General features: G+C 43.8%; 1 protein-coding gene across 2 annotated transcripts in view; it reads right to left on the bottom strand.

The window, feature by feature from the left end:
* The window catches only part of mmp28 (matrix metallopeptidase 28), a 33,357-nt gene extending 15,699 nt beyond the window's left edge, over positions 1–17,658 (bottom strand). For both annotated transcript variants that reach the window (XM_021587290.3, XM_090224220.1), the window contains exons 1-3: positions 16,878–17,658; positions 14,662–14,738; positions 6,219–6,415 (exon numbers count right to left, since the gene is read on the bottom strand). In XM_021587290.3, coding sequence (XP_021442965.2) covers positions 6,219–6,415; positions 14,662–14,738; positions 16,878–17,015 — 412 coding nt within the window. In that variant the 5' untranslated portion in view covers positions 17,016–17,658. The remainder of the gene's footprint in view (positions 1–6,218; positions 6,416–14,661; positions 14,739–16,877) is intronic.

Genomic DNA, 17,658 nt, shown 5'->3' with positions numbered 1-17,658 from the left:
TACAGGCCTGTAGTTTGACATCAGATGAGTCGAGTTTTGGTTACTTGAGGAGGGGAGCAACCTGGGACATTTTGAAGCCAGTGGCCAGAGATGAGTTGATGAGGGAAGTGAGAAGGTCTCCAGAGATGGTCTGGAGAAGGGAGGGGATGGGGTCGAGCGGGCAGGTTGTCATGCGGCTAGACCTCACTAGTTGCAGGATGTCATATGGCGAGAGAGAGGGGGGAAAGTGGTCAAGTCGTAGTGAGTGAGACCAGTGAACTCAGCAGGTAGCACTTAAAGTAGATGGCCCTAGCTAGCAAAAAGACAGTACTAGACCACAACAGATAAAGACAAAAATATATACTTATCACTCCTGGAGATATCAGGAGTCCTCTAGCTGTAGATTGAAGCCCAGTGGACACTTCACCACAGATATGGACATGGCCCCTCTCCCCTGAGCCTTCCTAACACAGATGCAGATGCTCCACCAAGAGGTTGTGGAGCTTAGTGCTTCTATCAGCCAAGTTCTGGATGAACCCGAGACAACCTCCTTGGACACACCGACACCACCTCTTCCTAAAGCCGCTTGGGCCTCCAAGGGTGAGCCTCAGAAGGCCCTGGGCCGGTCGTCCATCTCCAATATTGTGGGCAAGTCATGGCTGTTCTCCATCTACCCTCACGGTGACCTAATTGGCCAACCAGTTCCTGAGGAGAAGCCTGTGGTAATGGCTGACAAGGCTTACTCAACACCCAAGAAGGTGTCTTTCTGGAGGACGATGACATGTTGTTTTGGGAAGAAGGAGACGACTGGATCCACTAAGAAACATCAAGGTCAAGAAGAAGACCAAGATGGAAAAGGTAAGATGACCATCAGTCATAAATAAATATAGCCATTTGTCATTATCTGCCAGTGTACCATGACCTCTCCTCTAAAGCCTTATCTCTGTTTTCTGTTTACAGGACACTGCCATGACCAGGGGATATTGGTCCACGTATTTCAACCTCTTAAAACTGCTCACAAAGTAATATGACGAACGGGTGAAGAAGTGAACTAGGATTTTTGTTGACCAGGATAAATATTATTTAACCATTATTTAACCAGGATCAAGGGAGATCTGACAACATTCAGCAGGAAAAACCTGGTTGCCTGATCCAAAGACAAAAATACCCTATCCATAAGGATATCCAGAATGGGTATCCTTATGGATAGGGTGATTAAGGCTAGGGTGATTAATGTTGTTAATTAGGTTTTTAATCAAGTTTTCTAAATGAGCCTCTGCGTGTCTTTCATATAGTGATAGCTTTGGGGATCTGCCATTAGAAAAAAGTCTGAACATCATTCCCATTGTGGTGATCTGATAAAATTATTTTAAAGCTCTTTTTAGACACTATCATTCAGTACCCTATGTTGATATGGGTTGTGAAGTCTTATCAAAGAGAAGATTGTTGATCAAATATTAGACTGCCCACCACCACACTATCGCAAAAGCAGTTTAAACTAAAACAGTGCAAATGCAGGGTCAAGTTAAGTGTATTCAGGCAAATAACCTTGGTGGACTCATCAAGAGGAGATTAAAGACCATTTACATGCAGTTACGTCCACACTGACATTTGCACAGTGGGCAGTGGCCCTTGAGTCATTGTTGATGATTCTAGCACTCATAGACCTCCGCTGAGTAAGAGGGTCCCACTGGAGACCAGCAACGGCAGGAAGTTATACTGAAGACATTCCTTGACTTCCCTTATGGAAGTAATTAGAATTATGGCCTGTAAAGTAGTGTTGGTGGGGGGGGGGAGAGAGAAATCCCCATCTCTCTAGGAAGTAACCAAGATCATCTGATAGCGATGGTTATTGTTAGTAGAAGAGAACAGTGGTGGTAGGAGTTGGGTCTCCAGTGTAGCATCTATTGTACGTTATCATCATAACCTACAGTCATATCATATAATCACATTAATATATGGCTTAAAAGATGTGATACCCATTCACACCTCAAACCAGAGCGAAAGCATGTGGTCAGTCAGGGCTGTGGTTCCAAAAGGCACACACCTCTCACAAACACGGAGCATTCACAACCTGCACTGCTTATCTTGAACAAGGGTGATGGAATGTAGCCTCTGTAAATATCAGTGGGAACCTGCGTCAGATTCCCACAGCTAGTCTTCCAGGATACAGTAAGTCTGCTTGTTATTCCCGGGAGGCACGGTAATAGCACCTCCTTTCCTCTGCGAAACAACAATGGCAAATGAAAACAATCTGATCCATGTAATTTATCGGTTTTATGTCATCAAAACCACATACAGTGAGCTCCAAAAGTATTGGGACAGTGACACATTTTGTATTGTTTTGACTCCAGCCCTGAATTTGAAATTATACAATGACTGTGACCCATATCGGATGAACCGTTCAGAAATTACAGCACTTTTTGTACATAGTCCCCCCAATTTTATGGGAACAAAAAGTATTGGAACAAATTTTAATTGTATTTTATCTTTATTTAACTAGGCAAGTCAGTTAAGAACAAATTCTTATTTACAATGACGGACTACCCCGGCCGAACCCTAACCTAGGCGACGCTGGGACAATTGTGCGCCGCCCTATGGGACTCCCAATCACGGCCGGTTGTGATACAGCCTGGAATCAAACCAGAGTCTGTAGTGACGCTTCTAGCACCTTAAACCGCTGAGCCACTCAGGAGCCCAAATTCACTTATGTGTATTAAAGTAGTGAAAAGTATTTGGTCCCATATTCATTGCACGCAATGTCTACATCACGCTTGTGACTACAAATTTGTTTGATGCATTTGCTGTTTGTTTTGGTTGTGTTTCAGATTATTTTGTTCCCAATAGAAATAATTGGTAAATATTGTATTGTCATTTTGGAGTCACTTTCATTGTAAATAAGAATATAATATGTTTCTAAACACTTCTACATTAATGTGGATGCTGCCATGATCACAGATCATCCTGAATGAACTGGGAACAATGAGTGAGAAGGTTGGGCGCCAAATATCATACCACCCAAAAATTGCTAACCTCCCCTGTTACTGTAATGATTAGAGTTCAGCATGTCTTGGGGGTATGATATTTGTGCGTCTGTAACTTTCTCACTATTCACAATTAATTCACGACTATCCGTAATCATGGTATCATCCACATTCATTTAGAAGTGCTCATTATATTATATGAAAGGGAAAAGTCTAGTTGAAACATCAGGGACGTGTTCGTGTTCAAAAATGTGTGTTTATTTTTGGAGTCCAGGTAGTCCCTCTCCTTTTCAGTTCGTTTTTCTTCTGCCCAATGAACCCGACCCTGGGCTTGCCTGAGGTACACCCGGCACCTGTAGTCGTAACTTTCACATGGAGGTGAAACAACATCCGTCATTACCATTCTTGTTTCGCTTAATAACACTCCTGCTTGTCATATGAGTCATTTCTCTAAAATGGTGATGACAAAGACGGCTGTCTCGTCTCAGGTCTCAAAACAACAGAGATGTGTTATTTACCCAGCTAGCGAACAGAGGACAGGCCTCATCAGGTACTGGCTTGAAGTGAGAGAGACCGTCCGACGCCACTACATTCCCAGAGTATTAGCCAATCCCCTGAGAGGCAGAGAGGAATGCCGAATGTTCACAGTTCAGGCTATGAGCAGGAACATGGGAGGGATGGTTGCCTCCTCCTCATGGTCACTGACACGGCTGTTAAAGTTACTGTTTTTCTCTCATGTAGTGAGAGACCAGATACCGTCTAACATAAACAGTAGACCCAAGCAGAGGATCTGTGCAGGGTCAAAACATCTGAAGAGACCAAGTATAACAGTCAACCACCACATGCACTGGTGTTGGTGTCAAATTGTGGCATTGTTTCAACTGTCAATCATACTTCCTAGGAGGAAAAATAGGTCACCTTAGTGCTTTGACTGAAACGTTATGCTTATAGATAACCAAAATCCAGAATATATGTTCTGACCCAGTGGGGTATGTATGGTACAATTCATCTGCAGTGAATATGCTAATGAGACTCCATAGAATGCAGTGTAATTTGCTAGGTACAGGTAGAGTTGAGTAGATAACCACTAGTACCCCTGCAGCAGAGGGGTCATTCTGGCCAAAGCGTGGGACATCAGACGCTCTTCTGAGGCCTTAACTACAGCCATCAGTGCTATTAGTCATGGGCTTCATGACAGGAGACCCACCCAGACCACGGTGTGCACCCTTTCTGAGCTCTGGAGCTACCACAGCCACAGACTCCACAAGCATATCAAAACAAAATCACATTTTATTTGTCACATACGACGAATACAACAGGTGTAGTCTTTACCGTGAAATGCTTACGTACGAGCCCTTTCCCAACAATGCAGAGTAAGAAAATTTGCCAATAAAAATAGAAAATAGTAACACAATAAATAACAATAACGAGGCTATACATAAGGAGTGCCAGTACCGAGTCAATGTGCAGGGGTACGAGGTACTGTAGTTGAGGTAATATGTACATGTAGGTAAGGGTGAAAGTGGCTCGACAATCAGGATAGATAATAAAATGAGTAGCAGCGCAGCGTATGTGAAGCGTGTGAAAGTGTGTGTGTGGCATCAATATGCATGTGTGTGTGTGTGTGTGTTGGAGTGTCCAGTGTGCATTATTGAGTTAGTGCAAGAGTCAGTGCAAAAAAGGGTCAATGCAAATAGTCAGGTTAGCCATTTGATTAACTGTTCAGCAGTCTTATGGCTTGGGGGTAGAAGCTGTTCAAGGAGCCTTTTGGTCCCAGACTTGGCGCTCCGGTACCGCTTGACCTGCTGTAGCAGAGTGAACAGTAAATGGCTTTGATGGCTGGGGTCTTTGACAATTTTCTGTGTCTTCCTCTGACACTGCCTGGTATAGTGGTCCTGGATGGCAGGGAGCTCTGTCCACAACACCATCTGTAGTGGGGTTGCCCTACCAAGCGTTGACGCAGCCAGTCAATATGCTCTCAATGGTGCAGCTGTACAACTTTTTGAGGACCTGAGGGACTATATCAAATCTTTTCAACCTCCTGAAGGGGAAGAGGTTTTGTCGTGCCTTCTTCACAACTGTGCTGGTTTGAAAGGACCATGTTAAGTCCTTAGTAATGTGGACACCGAGTAAGTTGAAGCTTTCGACCTGCTCCACTACAGCCTCGTCAATGTGGATTGGGGGCAGGCTCGCCCCTCCATTTCCTGTAGTCACTGATTAGTTCCTTTGTCTTGCTGATGTTGAAAGAGAGGTTGTTATCCTGGCTTCACACTGCCAGGTCTCTGACCTCCTCCCTGTAGGCTGTCTCATTGTCATCTGCAATCAGTCCTGCCACAGGCATGTTGTCAGCAAACTTGATGATGGTGTTAGAGTTGTGTGTGGCCACAGTCATGGGTGAACAGGGAGTACAGAAGGGGACTAAGCACACAACCCTGAGGGGCCCCCATGTTGAGTGTCAGCGTGGCAGATGTTGTTACCTACCCTCACCACCTGGGGGTGGCCCATCAGAAAGTTTAGGATCCAGTTGCAGAGGAAGGTGTTCAGTCCAAGGATACCGAGATTGGTGATGAGCTTGGAAGGAACTATGGTGGTGAACGCTGACCTGTTGTCAATGAACAGCATTCTCACATATGTATTCCTCTTGTCCAGTTGGGAGAGAGCAGTGTGTAGTGAAATAGAGATTGTGTCATCTGTGGATCTGTTGGGGCGGTTCGCGATTGTTGATGTGTGCCATGACCAGCCTTTCAACGCATTTCATGGTTATAGATGTAAATGCTATGGCACTATAGTCATTTAAGCAGGTTACCTTTGAGATTACCTTTGGGATTACAGACCGAGATGTTGAAAATGTCTGTAAAGACAGTTTCCAGCTGGTCTGTGAATGCTCTGAGAACACGGCCTGGTATTCCATCTGACCCAACGGCCTTGTGAGTGTTTACCTGTTTAAAATTCATACTCACATCGGCCATGGAGAGCGAGAACACACAATTGTCCTGGACAGCAGGGACTCTCATGGCTGGCTCAGGGTTGTTTGCCTCGAAGCAAGCATAGAAGGCATTCAGCTCGCCTGGGAGGTTTGTGCTGGGGAGGTTTGTGTCACTGGAAAACTCATGCTGTGCAAATATACAGAGCTCAACAACATGAAACAAAAGCCATTGTTACCTTGGCACGCCACTGACTACCTGCTTCTGGCACGCACGCACGCACGCACGCACACACACACACACACACACACCTTTGAGTGTATTCCCTTACCTAGTTGAGCATAGCGTTTCCTGCGGGTTTGTGACCCATTGGACGCCATCTTGCCTGTGAAGACTGCATAGACTCTCTGTGCCCAGACCTGATGGCTGCCCTCATCCTTTACCCCACACCGTGGTGTGCCCATCTGCTTCAGGGTGGCACCATCCAGCTGTCCTGTGACGGGCAGGTGGGACAGCCACTGAAACTCCCTGTGAGAGAGGAGGTGGTGGAAAAATGTATACAGATTAGCATACAATACATGAACAATACATGAAACAAACTCTGTCTTGGTCACACTGAGGAATACATTTTGATGTCATAATTTCAGAGTCACTGTCCCTGCTGTACTTAACTCAAACAAAGAGACAATCACGGTCTCAAACCTCATTACTCAAAGAGTATATCTAATGATTATATTATACACTCACTGGTCAGTTTATTAGGTACACCCATCTAGTGCTGGTCTACAGAACTGGTCTACAGAACAGCCTGAAGTCTCCGGGGCATTCTACAAGTTGTTGGAAACGTTCCACAGGGATGTTGGTCCATGCTGACACGTTGGCATCAAGCAGTTGCTGCAGACTGGATGGAGGTACCTTCATGCTGTTAACAGCCAATTCCAGCTCATCCCAAAGATGCTCTACTGGGTTGAAGTCTGGGGAATGCGCAGGCCACTCAAGTAAATTTGACTCACTTTCATGTTCCAGGCGATATTTTTCCACTCCTCAGTTGTCCGGTGTTGGTGATCACATGCCTACTGGAGCCATTTCTTCTTGTTTTTAAATGATAGGAGTGGAACCGGGTGTGGTCGTCTGCTGCAATAGCCCATTAAAGGATCAACGAGTTGTGCGTTCCGAGATGCCGTTCTGCACACCACTGTTGTACTGCATCGTTATTTGTCTGTTTGCGGCCCGCCTGTTAGCTTGCACGATTCTTATCATTCTCCTTCGACCTCTTTCATCAATGAGCTGTTTTCACCCACAGGACTGTCGTTGACTGGATGTTTTTTGTTTGTTGCACCATTTTTGGTAAACCGTAGACACTGCCGTGCGTGAAAAGCCCAGGGCAGCAGTTTCTGAGGTACTGGCTCTGGCGCGCCTGGCACCGACAATCATACCACACTCAAAGTCGCTTAGGTCACTCGTTTTGCTCATTCAAAAGTTTAATCGAACAGTAACCGAATGCCTTGATGCCTGTCTGCCTGCTTTATATAGCAAGCTATGGACACGTGACTCACTGTCTGTAGGAGCGATCCGTTTTCGTGAACAGGGTGGTGTATCTAATAAACTGGTGGTTTCAGATAGTATTCATACCCCTTCACTTATTCCACATTTTGTTGTGTTGTGTTGCAGCCTGAATGTTCTTACCCATCTAAACAAGTAAGGCAGAGAGAGAGAGACACAGCTGCATGTGAGCTCTCACATTTTTCATGTTTTTTACAAAATTATAGATTTGGAGTTAGATAAACTTGGATTTTTTTTGGCAGGAACATATGCAGAATACTACCCTCCACAGCATGGCCTTCGCTCCAGATCAGAACTCCAAACCTACAACCACATTTTTTGATTAAATTAACCAGATAGATTACTGCTACCAATGTTTTCTGTTTCCAAGCTATACGGAGGGTGCTCTAGCAAACAAACAGCAGAGACCTGAGGACACCATCCAACCTGGAACTGAGTGAGTAGTGTTTGGTCTGATGCCATTTTGAAAGCCAAGAAAAAAAGAAAAAAAAGAAGTGAAAAACGTTACAAATAAAGTACATTACAATGATATACAGTGGGGCAAAAAAGTATTTAGTCAGCCACCAATTGTGCAAGTTCTCCCACTTAAAAATATGAGAGAGGCCTGTCATTTTCATCATAGGTACACTTCCACTATGACAGACAAACTTGGAGAAAAAAAATCCAGAAAATCACATTGTAGGATTTTTAATGAATTTATTTGCAAATTATGGTAGAAAATAAATAATAACCTACAAACAAGCAAGATTTCTGGCTCTCACAGACCTGTAACTTCTTCTTTAAGAGGCTCCTCTGTCCTCCACTCGTTACCTGTATTAATGGCACCTGTTTGAACTTGCTATCAGTATAAAAGACACCTGTCCACAACCTCAAACAGTCACACTCCAAACTCCACTATGGCCAAGACCAAAGAGCTGTCAAAGGACACCAGAAACAAAATTGTAGACCTGCACCAGGCTGGGAAGACTGAATCTGCAATAGGTAAGCAGCTTGGTTTGAAGAAATCAACTGTGGGAGCAATTATTAGGAAATGGAAGACATACAAGACCACTGATCTCCCTCGATCTGGGGCTCCACGCAAGATCTCACCCTGTGGGGTCAAAATGATCACAAGAACGGTGAGTAAAAATCCCAGAACCACACGGGGGGGACCTAGTGAATGACCTGCAGAGAGCTGGGACCAAAGTAACAAAGCCTACCATCAGTAACACACTACGCCGCCGGGGACTCAAATCCTGCATTGCCAGACGTGTCCCCCTGCTTAAGCCAGTACATGTCCAGGCCCGTCTGAAGTTTGCTAGACAGCATTTGGATGATCCAGAAGAAGATTGGGAGAATGTCATATGGTCAGATGAAACCAAAATATAACTGTTTGGTAAAAACTCAACTCGTCGTGTTTGGAGGACAAAGAATGCTGAGTTGCATCCAAAGAACACCATACCTACTGTGAAGCATGGGGGTGTGAAAATCATGCTTTGGGGCTGTTTTTTTGCAAAGGGACCAGGACGACTGATCCGTGTAAAGGAAAGAATGAATGGGGCCATGTATCGTGAGATTTTGAGTGTAAACCTCCTTCCATCAGCAAGGGCATTGAAGATGAAACGTGGCTGGGTCTTTCAGCATGACAATGATCCCAAACACACCGCCCGGGCAACGAAGGAGTGGCTTCGTAAGAAGCATTTCAAGGTCCTGGAGTGGCCTAGCCAGTCTCCAGATCTCAACCCCATAGAAAATCTTTGGAGGGAGTTGAAAGTCCGTGTTGCCCAGCAACAGCCCCAAAACATCACTGCTCTAGAGGAGATCTGCATGGAGGAATGGGCCAAAATACCAGCAACAGTGTGTGAAAACCTTGTGAAGACTTACAGAAAACGTCTGTAATAGCCAACAAAGGGTATATAACAAAGTATTGAGATAAACTTTTGTTATTGACCAAATAATTATTTTCCACCATAATTTGCAAATAAATTCATTAAAAATCCTACAATGTGATTATCTGGGAGCGGCAGCTTTCCAATCTTTAGGGATCTCAGACGATACGAAAGCGAGTTTGAACAGGCTATTAATAGTTAATAGGGGTTGCAACAATTGCGGCAGATAATTTTAGAAACAGAGGGTCCAGATTGTCTAGACCTGCTGATTTGTAGGGGTCCAGATTTTGCAGCTCTTTCAGAACATCAGCTATCTGGATATGGGCGAAGGAGAAGTGGGGGAGGCTTTGGCAAGTTGCTGTGGGGGGTGCAAAGCTGCTGACCGGGGTAGGGGTAGCCAGGTGGAAAGCATGGCCAGCTGTAGAGAAATGCTTATTGAAATTCTCAATTATCATAGATTTATCGGTGGTGACAGTGTTTCCTAGCCTCAGTGCAGTGGGCAGCTGGGAGGAGGTGCTCTTATTCTCCATGCACTTTACAGTGTCCCAGAACTTTTTGGAGTTTGTGCTACAGGATGCAAATTTCTGTTTGAAAAAGCTAGCCTTTGCTTACCTAACTGCCTGTGTATACTGGTTCCTAATTTCCCTGAAAGTTGCATATCGCGGGGGCTATTCGATGCTAATGCAGTATGCCACAGGATGTTTTTGTGCTGGTCAAGGGCAGTCAAGTCTGGAGTGAACCAAGGGCTATATCTGTTCTTAGTTCTACATTTTTTGAATGGGGCATGCTTATTTAAGATAGTGAGGAAAGCTGACGGAATGAGGTCAATATCCTTCCAGGATACCCGGGCCAGGTCGATTAGAAAGGCCTGCTTGCTGAAGTGTTTTAGGGAGCGTTTGACAGTGATGAGGGGTGGTCGTTTAACCATTACAGACGCAGGCAATGAGGCTGTGATCGCTGAGATCCTGGTTGAAGACAGCAGAGGTGTATTTAGAGGGCAGGTTGGTCAGGATGATATCTATGAGGGAGCCCGTGTTTACTGATTTAGGGATGTACCTGGTAGGTTCCTTGATAACTAGTGTGAGATTGAGGGCATATATCTTAGATTGTAGGACAGCAACAGGGTGTTAAGCATATCCCAGTTTAGGTCACCTAACAGTATAAACTCTGAAGATAAATGGGGTGCAATTAATTAGCATATGGTGTCCAGGGCACAGCTGGGGGCTGAGGGGGGGTCTATAACAAGTGGCAATAGTGAGATACTTATTTCTGGAAAGGTGGGTTTTTAAAAGTAGTAGCTTGAACTGTTTGGGCACAGACCTGGATAGCATAACAGAACTCCGCAGACGATCTCTGCAGTAGATTGCAACTCCACCGCCTTTGGCAGTTCTATCTTGGTGGAAAATGTTGTAGTTGGGGATGGAAATTTCAGAATTTTTGGTGGCCTTCCTAAGCCAGGATTCAGACATGGCTAGGATGGGATTAATATTACCCCTCTGATTACAATGAAGAGCAAGACGTGCCTCTGTTCTTGGCCAGCTGCAGCGTAACTAGGTCTTTCTTTGCAGCACTTGACCATATGACTGGACAATAATCAAGACAAGATAAAACTAGAGCCTGCCGGACTTGCTTTGTGGACAGACCTCTCCTCATTTTTACAACCATTGAATCTATATGTTTTAAGCCATGACAGTTTACAATCTAAGGTAACACCAAGTAATTTAGTCTCCATAACTTGTTCAACAGCCACACCATTCATTACCAGATTCAGCTGAGGTCTGATGCCCGGGCAACGAAGGAGTGGCTTCATAAGAAGAATCATCAGCATACATGGACACACATGCTTTGTTTAATGCGAGTGGCAGATCATTGATAAAAATAGAAAATATGAGAGGGTCTAGAGAGCTGTCCTGTGGTACACCACACTTCACATATTTGACATTAGAGAAGCTTCCATTAAAGAAAACCCTCTGAGTTCTATTAGATAGATAGCTCTGAATCTACAATATGGCATAGGTTGAAAAGCCATAACACATCAGTTTTCTTAATAACAGGTTATGGTCAATATAATATATAGGCTGCACTGAAATCTAACAGTACAGCTCCCTCCATGTTCTTATTATCAATTTCTTTCAACCAATCATCAGCCTTTTGTGTCAATGCAGTACATGTTGAGCGCCCTTCTCTATAAGCATGCTGAAAGTCTGTTGTTAATTTGTTTACAGAGAAATAGCATTGTATTTGGCCAAACGCAACGTTTTCCAACAGTTTGCTAAGAGCTGGCAGCAAGTTTATAGCTTTGCTGTTAGAACCATTAAAGGCCGCTTTACCACTCTAGGGTCGCGGAACGATTATGGCTTCCCTCCAGGCCTAAGGACAAAGACTTTACTCTAGGCTCAGATTAAAGATATGACAGACTGGAGTGGCTATAGAGTCACCTAGCATCCTCAGTAGCTTTCCATCTAAGTTGTCAATGCCAGGAGGTTTGTCATTATTGATCGATAACAATCATTTTCCTACCTCTCCCACACTAACTTAACAAAATTCAAACTTACAATGCCTTTCTTTCCTTAATTAGTTTTTGTTATGCATGAGTACGATGGCTCACTGTTCGTTGTTCCTGGCTAAGTTTGCCCACTTTGCAAATGAAGTAATCATTAAAATAATTGGCAACATCAAATGGTTTTGTGATGAATAAGTTGTCTGATTCAATGAAAGATGGAGTTGAATTTGTCTTTCTGCCCATAATTTAATATAAAGTACTCCAAAGTTTTTTTTCCATCATTCTTTATATCATTGGTCTTGGCTTCATAATACAGTTTATTATTTTTGTTGAGTTTGGACATAATTTCTCAATTTGTAGTAAGTCAGCCAGTCAGATGAGCAGCCAGACTTATTAGCCACTCCTTTTGTCCCATCTCTTTCAACCATACAGTTTTTCAATTCCTTATCAATCCATGGAGCCTACCAGTCCGTTTCTTAACAGTCAGTTTCTTAATTAATCAAGTGCAGCACCTGGATGCTCCTTATTAATAAGACCAATAAATATTTTTAACGTAATCCACATAAGATCCACAGCAAAATCCTTTGTATGATCTCTTATACACTATTTTAGGCCCAGCTTTTGGAACTTTATACAGCCACTATATTGTGATCACTGCATCCAATGGGTATGGGATGGGGTATTGTGTGTACAGTCGTGGCCAAAAGTTTTGAGAACGAATTAATTTTCACAAAGTCTGCTGCCTCAGTTTGTATGATGGCAATTTGCATATACTCCAGAGTGTTATAAAGCATGATCAGATGAATTGCAATAAATTGCAAAGTCCCTCTTTGCCATGCAAATGAACTGAATCCCCAAAAAACATTTCCACTGCATTTCAGCCCTGCCACAAAAGGACCAGCTGACATCATGTCAGTGATTCTCTCGTTAACACAGGTGTGAGTGTTGATGAGGACAAGGCTGGAGATCACTCTGTCATGCTGATTGAGTTCGGATAACAGACTGGAAACTTCAAAAGGAGGGTGGTGCTTGGAATCATTGTTCTTCCTCGGTCAACCATGGTTACCTTTGCACAAAAAGGGCTTCACAAGCAAGGATATTGCTGCCAGTAAGATTGCACCTAAATCAACCATTTATCGGATCATCAAAAACTTCAAGCAGAGCGGTTAAATTGTTGTGAAGAAGGCTTCAGGGCGCCCAAGAAAGTCCAGCAAGCGCCAGGACTGTCTCCTAAAGTTGATTCAGCTGCGGGATCGGGGCACCACCAGTACAGAGCTTGCACAGGAATGGCAGCAGGCAGGTGTGAGTGCATCTGCACGCACAGTGAGGCAAAGACCTTTGGAGGATGGCCTGGTGTCAAGAAGGGCAGCAAAGAAGCCACTTCTCTCCAGGAAAAACATCAGTGACAGCCTGATATTCTGCAAAAGGTACAGGGATTGGACTGCTGAGGACTGGGGTAAAGTCATTTTCTCTGATGAATCCCCTTTCTGATTGTTTGGGGTATCAGGAAAAAAGCTTGTCCGGAGAAGACAAGTTGAGCGCTACCATCAGTCCTGTGTCATGCCAACAGTAAAGCATCCTGAGACCATTCATGTGTGGGGTTGCTTCTCAGTCAATTTTGCCTAAGAACACAGCCATGAATAAAGAGTGGTACCAACACATCCTCCGAGAGCAACTTCTCCCAACCATCCAGGAACAGTTTGGTGATGAACAATTCCTTTTCCAGCATGATGGAGCACCTTGCCACAAGGCAAAAGTGATAACTAAGTGGCTCGGGGAGCAAAACATCAATATTTTGGGTCCATGGCTAGGAAACTTCCCAGACCTTAATCCCATTGAAAACTTGTGGTCAATCCTCAAGAGGTGGATGGACAAACAAAAACCCACAAATTCAAAACTCCAAGCATTGATTATGCAAGAAAGGGCTGCCATCAGTCAGGATGTGGCCCAGAAGTTAATTGACAGCATGCCAGGGCAGATTGCACAGGTGATGAAAAAGAAGAGTCAACACTGCAAATATTGAACCTTTGACACTTATGAAATGCTTGGAATTACACTTCAGTATTCCATAGTAACATCTGATAAAAAATATCTAAAGACACTGAAGCAGCAAATGTTGTGGAAATTAATATTTGTGTCATTCTCAAAACTTTTGGCCACGTCTTGAGGGCTGAGGAAAAAATCTATTTAATCCACTTTGAATTCCGAATGTAACACAACAAAATGTGGAATAAGTCAAGGGATATGAATACTTTCTGAAAGCACTGTATATCAACAGTATAGCATTCTTAGTGAGATTTGAACTCTACATTCCAGAGTGGTTTGGAGAGGTTTCAACAGAGGAGGTTTCCCAGTTTGGTGGTAGTGAGGGAATATTTTACTGCCTGCCTTTTGACATTACCCCACCATGGGTTGGCCCACAGACCTACACCCTCCCCTAACACCATACAGCCTGACTCAGCTACCAGGTTAATAGCCTTGTACTGACTCTAATCAGCCAACAGAGATGTTGATAAGTTCATTTTTCAATGTAGGACGTTGAGTGCATAATCCAATATAAGTAATTAGATTATGACTTGAGTCTTCGGGCCAACATAAATATTCTGCTCCATTTGGCAACAGGCTCTCTGATTAGGAAGACTACTCTATGCCCCACTGGTAGAATTGAGAACAGAGGGTGAGGCTGTGAAATATAGTGTGAGAGACAGAATGGCCAAGTCTTAGCCAGTGGAGAATGTAAGGGGACAAAGAAAGAGAAACCGACACAGAACATAATTGCATGAAGGAGATGGAGACAATTCAAAAGTGATGGAGTTATTTGAGAGACAGTAGTACCGTACCGGACTGCTGTTTTGACCTCTGCAGCATTGTGTATGTGATTGTCCTGGTGCAGGTATCCATATTTCTCCAGGAAGCCCTGCAATAAATGTTACATCATTATTTTTCATGAGACTCCCACACTTACTTGGTATATAAACATTATTAAATCCAACATTCATTTGCCTCAGCCTTGTAACCTTCAACTATTTCCTTAGGTCCTCTCTACATGTCTTTAAAAATACATGTTATAGTCACTGTCAGGTAGCAGCATGCTAACTTTCCCCCTCATCACCTCTGACTGAGGAGAGGAGTGATAGACTCCAGACCACCCGTCTTACAGAAAGAGAGTAGAGACCATCAGTTATCAGGATCTAACCACTGGGCTTGATGTTAACAACAGGCACCGACAGGAAGAGGTATGATTAGAGATGTTATGGGGAGGAAATGTAAAAAAAAAATCAACAGATGACAACTCAGTTCAGAGATGCTAAATAGTCTCGGCTTGCAAACGGAGGACAATCCTGTGTGTGTCCGACCCCTTACACACAGGGAACGTAGAGAGAGAAGTTCCATTGTCAAACCACTCTGAAATGTCACAGAAGTCTCAAGTTTTGAGGGAGCATGCAATTTGCATGCTGACTGCATGAATATCCACCAGAGCTGTTGCCAGAGAATGTAATGTTAACTTCTCTTCCGACATCGTTTTAGAGAATTTGGTAGTACGTCCAAACCGCCTTCACAACCGCAGACCACGTGTAAACCCAGGACCTCCACATCTGGTTTCTTCACCTGCGGAATGCTCTGAGACAGTCTCAGGGAAGCTCATCTGCGTACTCGTTGTCCTCAACAGGGTCTTGACCTGACTGCAGTTCGGTGTCGTAAACAACTTCAGTGGGCAATGCTCACATTTAATGGCCACTGGCACGCTGAAGAAGTGTGCTCATCACGGATGAATCACGGTTTGGCAGTACTTTCAACCGGCATCACAACCGCAGACCACGTGTATGGCGTTGTGTTGCCAAGTGGTTTGCTGATGTTAACCTTCTGAACCGTGCCCCATGGTGGTGGTGGGGTTATGGTATGGGCAGACAAACTACGGACAACGATGGCGTTTTATCAATGGCAATTTGAATGCACAGAGTTACCGTGACGAGATCCTGAGGCCCGTTGTCGTGCCATTCATCCACGGCCACCACCTCATGTTTCAGCATGATAATGCATTTCCCCATGTTGCAAGTATCTGTACACAATTCCTGGAAGTTGAAAATGTCTCAGTTCTTCCATGGCCTGCATACTCACCAGACATCACCCATTGAGCCTGTTTGGGATGCTCTGGATCGACGTGTACGACAGCATGTTCCAGTTCCCACCAATATTCAGCAACTTCACACAGCCATTGAAGAGTGGGACAGCATTCCACAGGCCACAATCAACATCTGTGACCAACATATGCATATCTGTATTCCCAGTCATGTGAAATCCAGAGGGCCTAATGAATTTACTTCAATTGACTGATTTCCTTTAATATCTTTGAAATTGTTGCATTTTCGTTCAGTGTATATTGAAATACTGAAACAGCATAACAAATTGAGTTAAACATTTGTCAGACTATAATTTAGGTTTGAAAACTGAAACTGTAATGAAGGTGTTGTGTGCAGTCAGTATAACCAGTGGTATAGGATAACACATTTTCGTTTTGGTATTTATACCTGCCAGAATGTAGCTGTGGAATCTTGCTGGAAGGTAAAATGCCTGCTAGAGCTAGATTGACCAAAACCATCCCTGAGCACAAGATATTGAAAACACGTTTGTCTTGCGCTCATGCATTAGATTCTAATGGAATATACACCGACATCCATTCTCTCTTCGGTTTCCCATTATCAGAGCTCAATCGGGGGTAGCCTGCCAACCACTCTAAACTGACAGTTGCTGTGGGCGTATGCTACCTGGCTCAATTTTGGTGAGTCAAATGACTATGTTCATTCAACTCTACACTTTGTATTCTAAACGCAGCCATTCTGTATCCCCCCCCCCCCCCCCCCCCCCACTAATAGGTATTTTGACCAATCAGACTAGCCCTGAAAAATATCTGATTGTGAACAAATATCAGATTTAGCTACCTGTGTAAACGCAATCTTAAGTGTTTTTGAATATCTCGTCAAAAGTATAGTTCTAAAGTTGCAAGCAGTAAACATTTGAGAAAAAACTTCTAATAAGCTACAGATAACACACGTACCTCAGCCTCGGGTGTCTCGACCCGCCAGTCCGTTGACACCGGTGTGCAAACAGTTGACTTTATAAGTATTAGCGCAGTTATAATACTTGGACCGATATGCCACAATTTATTCTGGTCCGGAGAGTCTCGCAAACTCATTGTATAACACTTGCAATACCATTAGATTAACGCAGACAAACATACATTTAAATCCAATTCAGATATTTCCAAGTACTGCTCGTCTAATGTGCAACAACCCAGGATATATCAATGTGTGATCCCTGTGCTATGTCATTTTCCTCACATAGGGGAGGGACAGTACCGCCCACAGCTCATGGGCTGGTTGAGAGCTGAACGCAAAATACTGTAGTGAGAGCATGTCAAAACATCCCTTCTCTTGGCACGGCTACATAAATATTGTTCAAATTAATTTATATATATTTGTTATTTAACTAAGCAAGTCAGTTAAGAACAAATTCTTATTTTACAATGACTGCCTACCCCGCCAAACGCCCCCCAACCCGGACAAAGCTGGGCCAATTGTGCGCCGCCCTAATGGAATCCCGATCACTGCCGGTTGTGATACAGCCCAGGATCAAACCAGGGTCTGTAGTGACACCTCTAGCACTGAGATGCAGTACCTTAGACCGCTGCACCACCCAGTAGACCCAAAATTGACCTGCAGACATTGAAAAAAAGCTGACATGCTTAATTACGTTGCTAGCATTTGACAATTAATACCCACACATTCAATATGTATGTAGATTCCCACTAGAACTTTGAAGTAAAACATACAGGAAGA

This window comes from Oncorhynchus mykiss, chromosome 27 (genome assembly GCF_057628025.1).
Source record: "Oncorhynchus mykiss isolate SJ-2025 chromosome 27, ASM5762802v1, whole genome shotgun sequence".
Lineage (NCBI taxonomy): Eukaryota > Metazoa > Chordata > Actinopteri > Salmoniformes > Salmonidae > Oncorhynchus > Oncorhynchus mykiss.
Note: the sequence above shows the minus strand (reverse complement) of the source record. Positions and strands in the feature narration are given on the sequence as shown.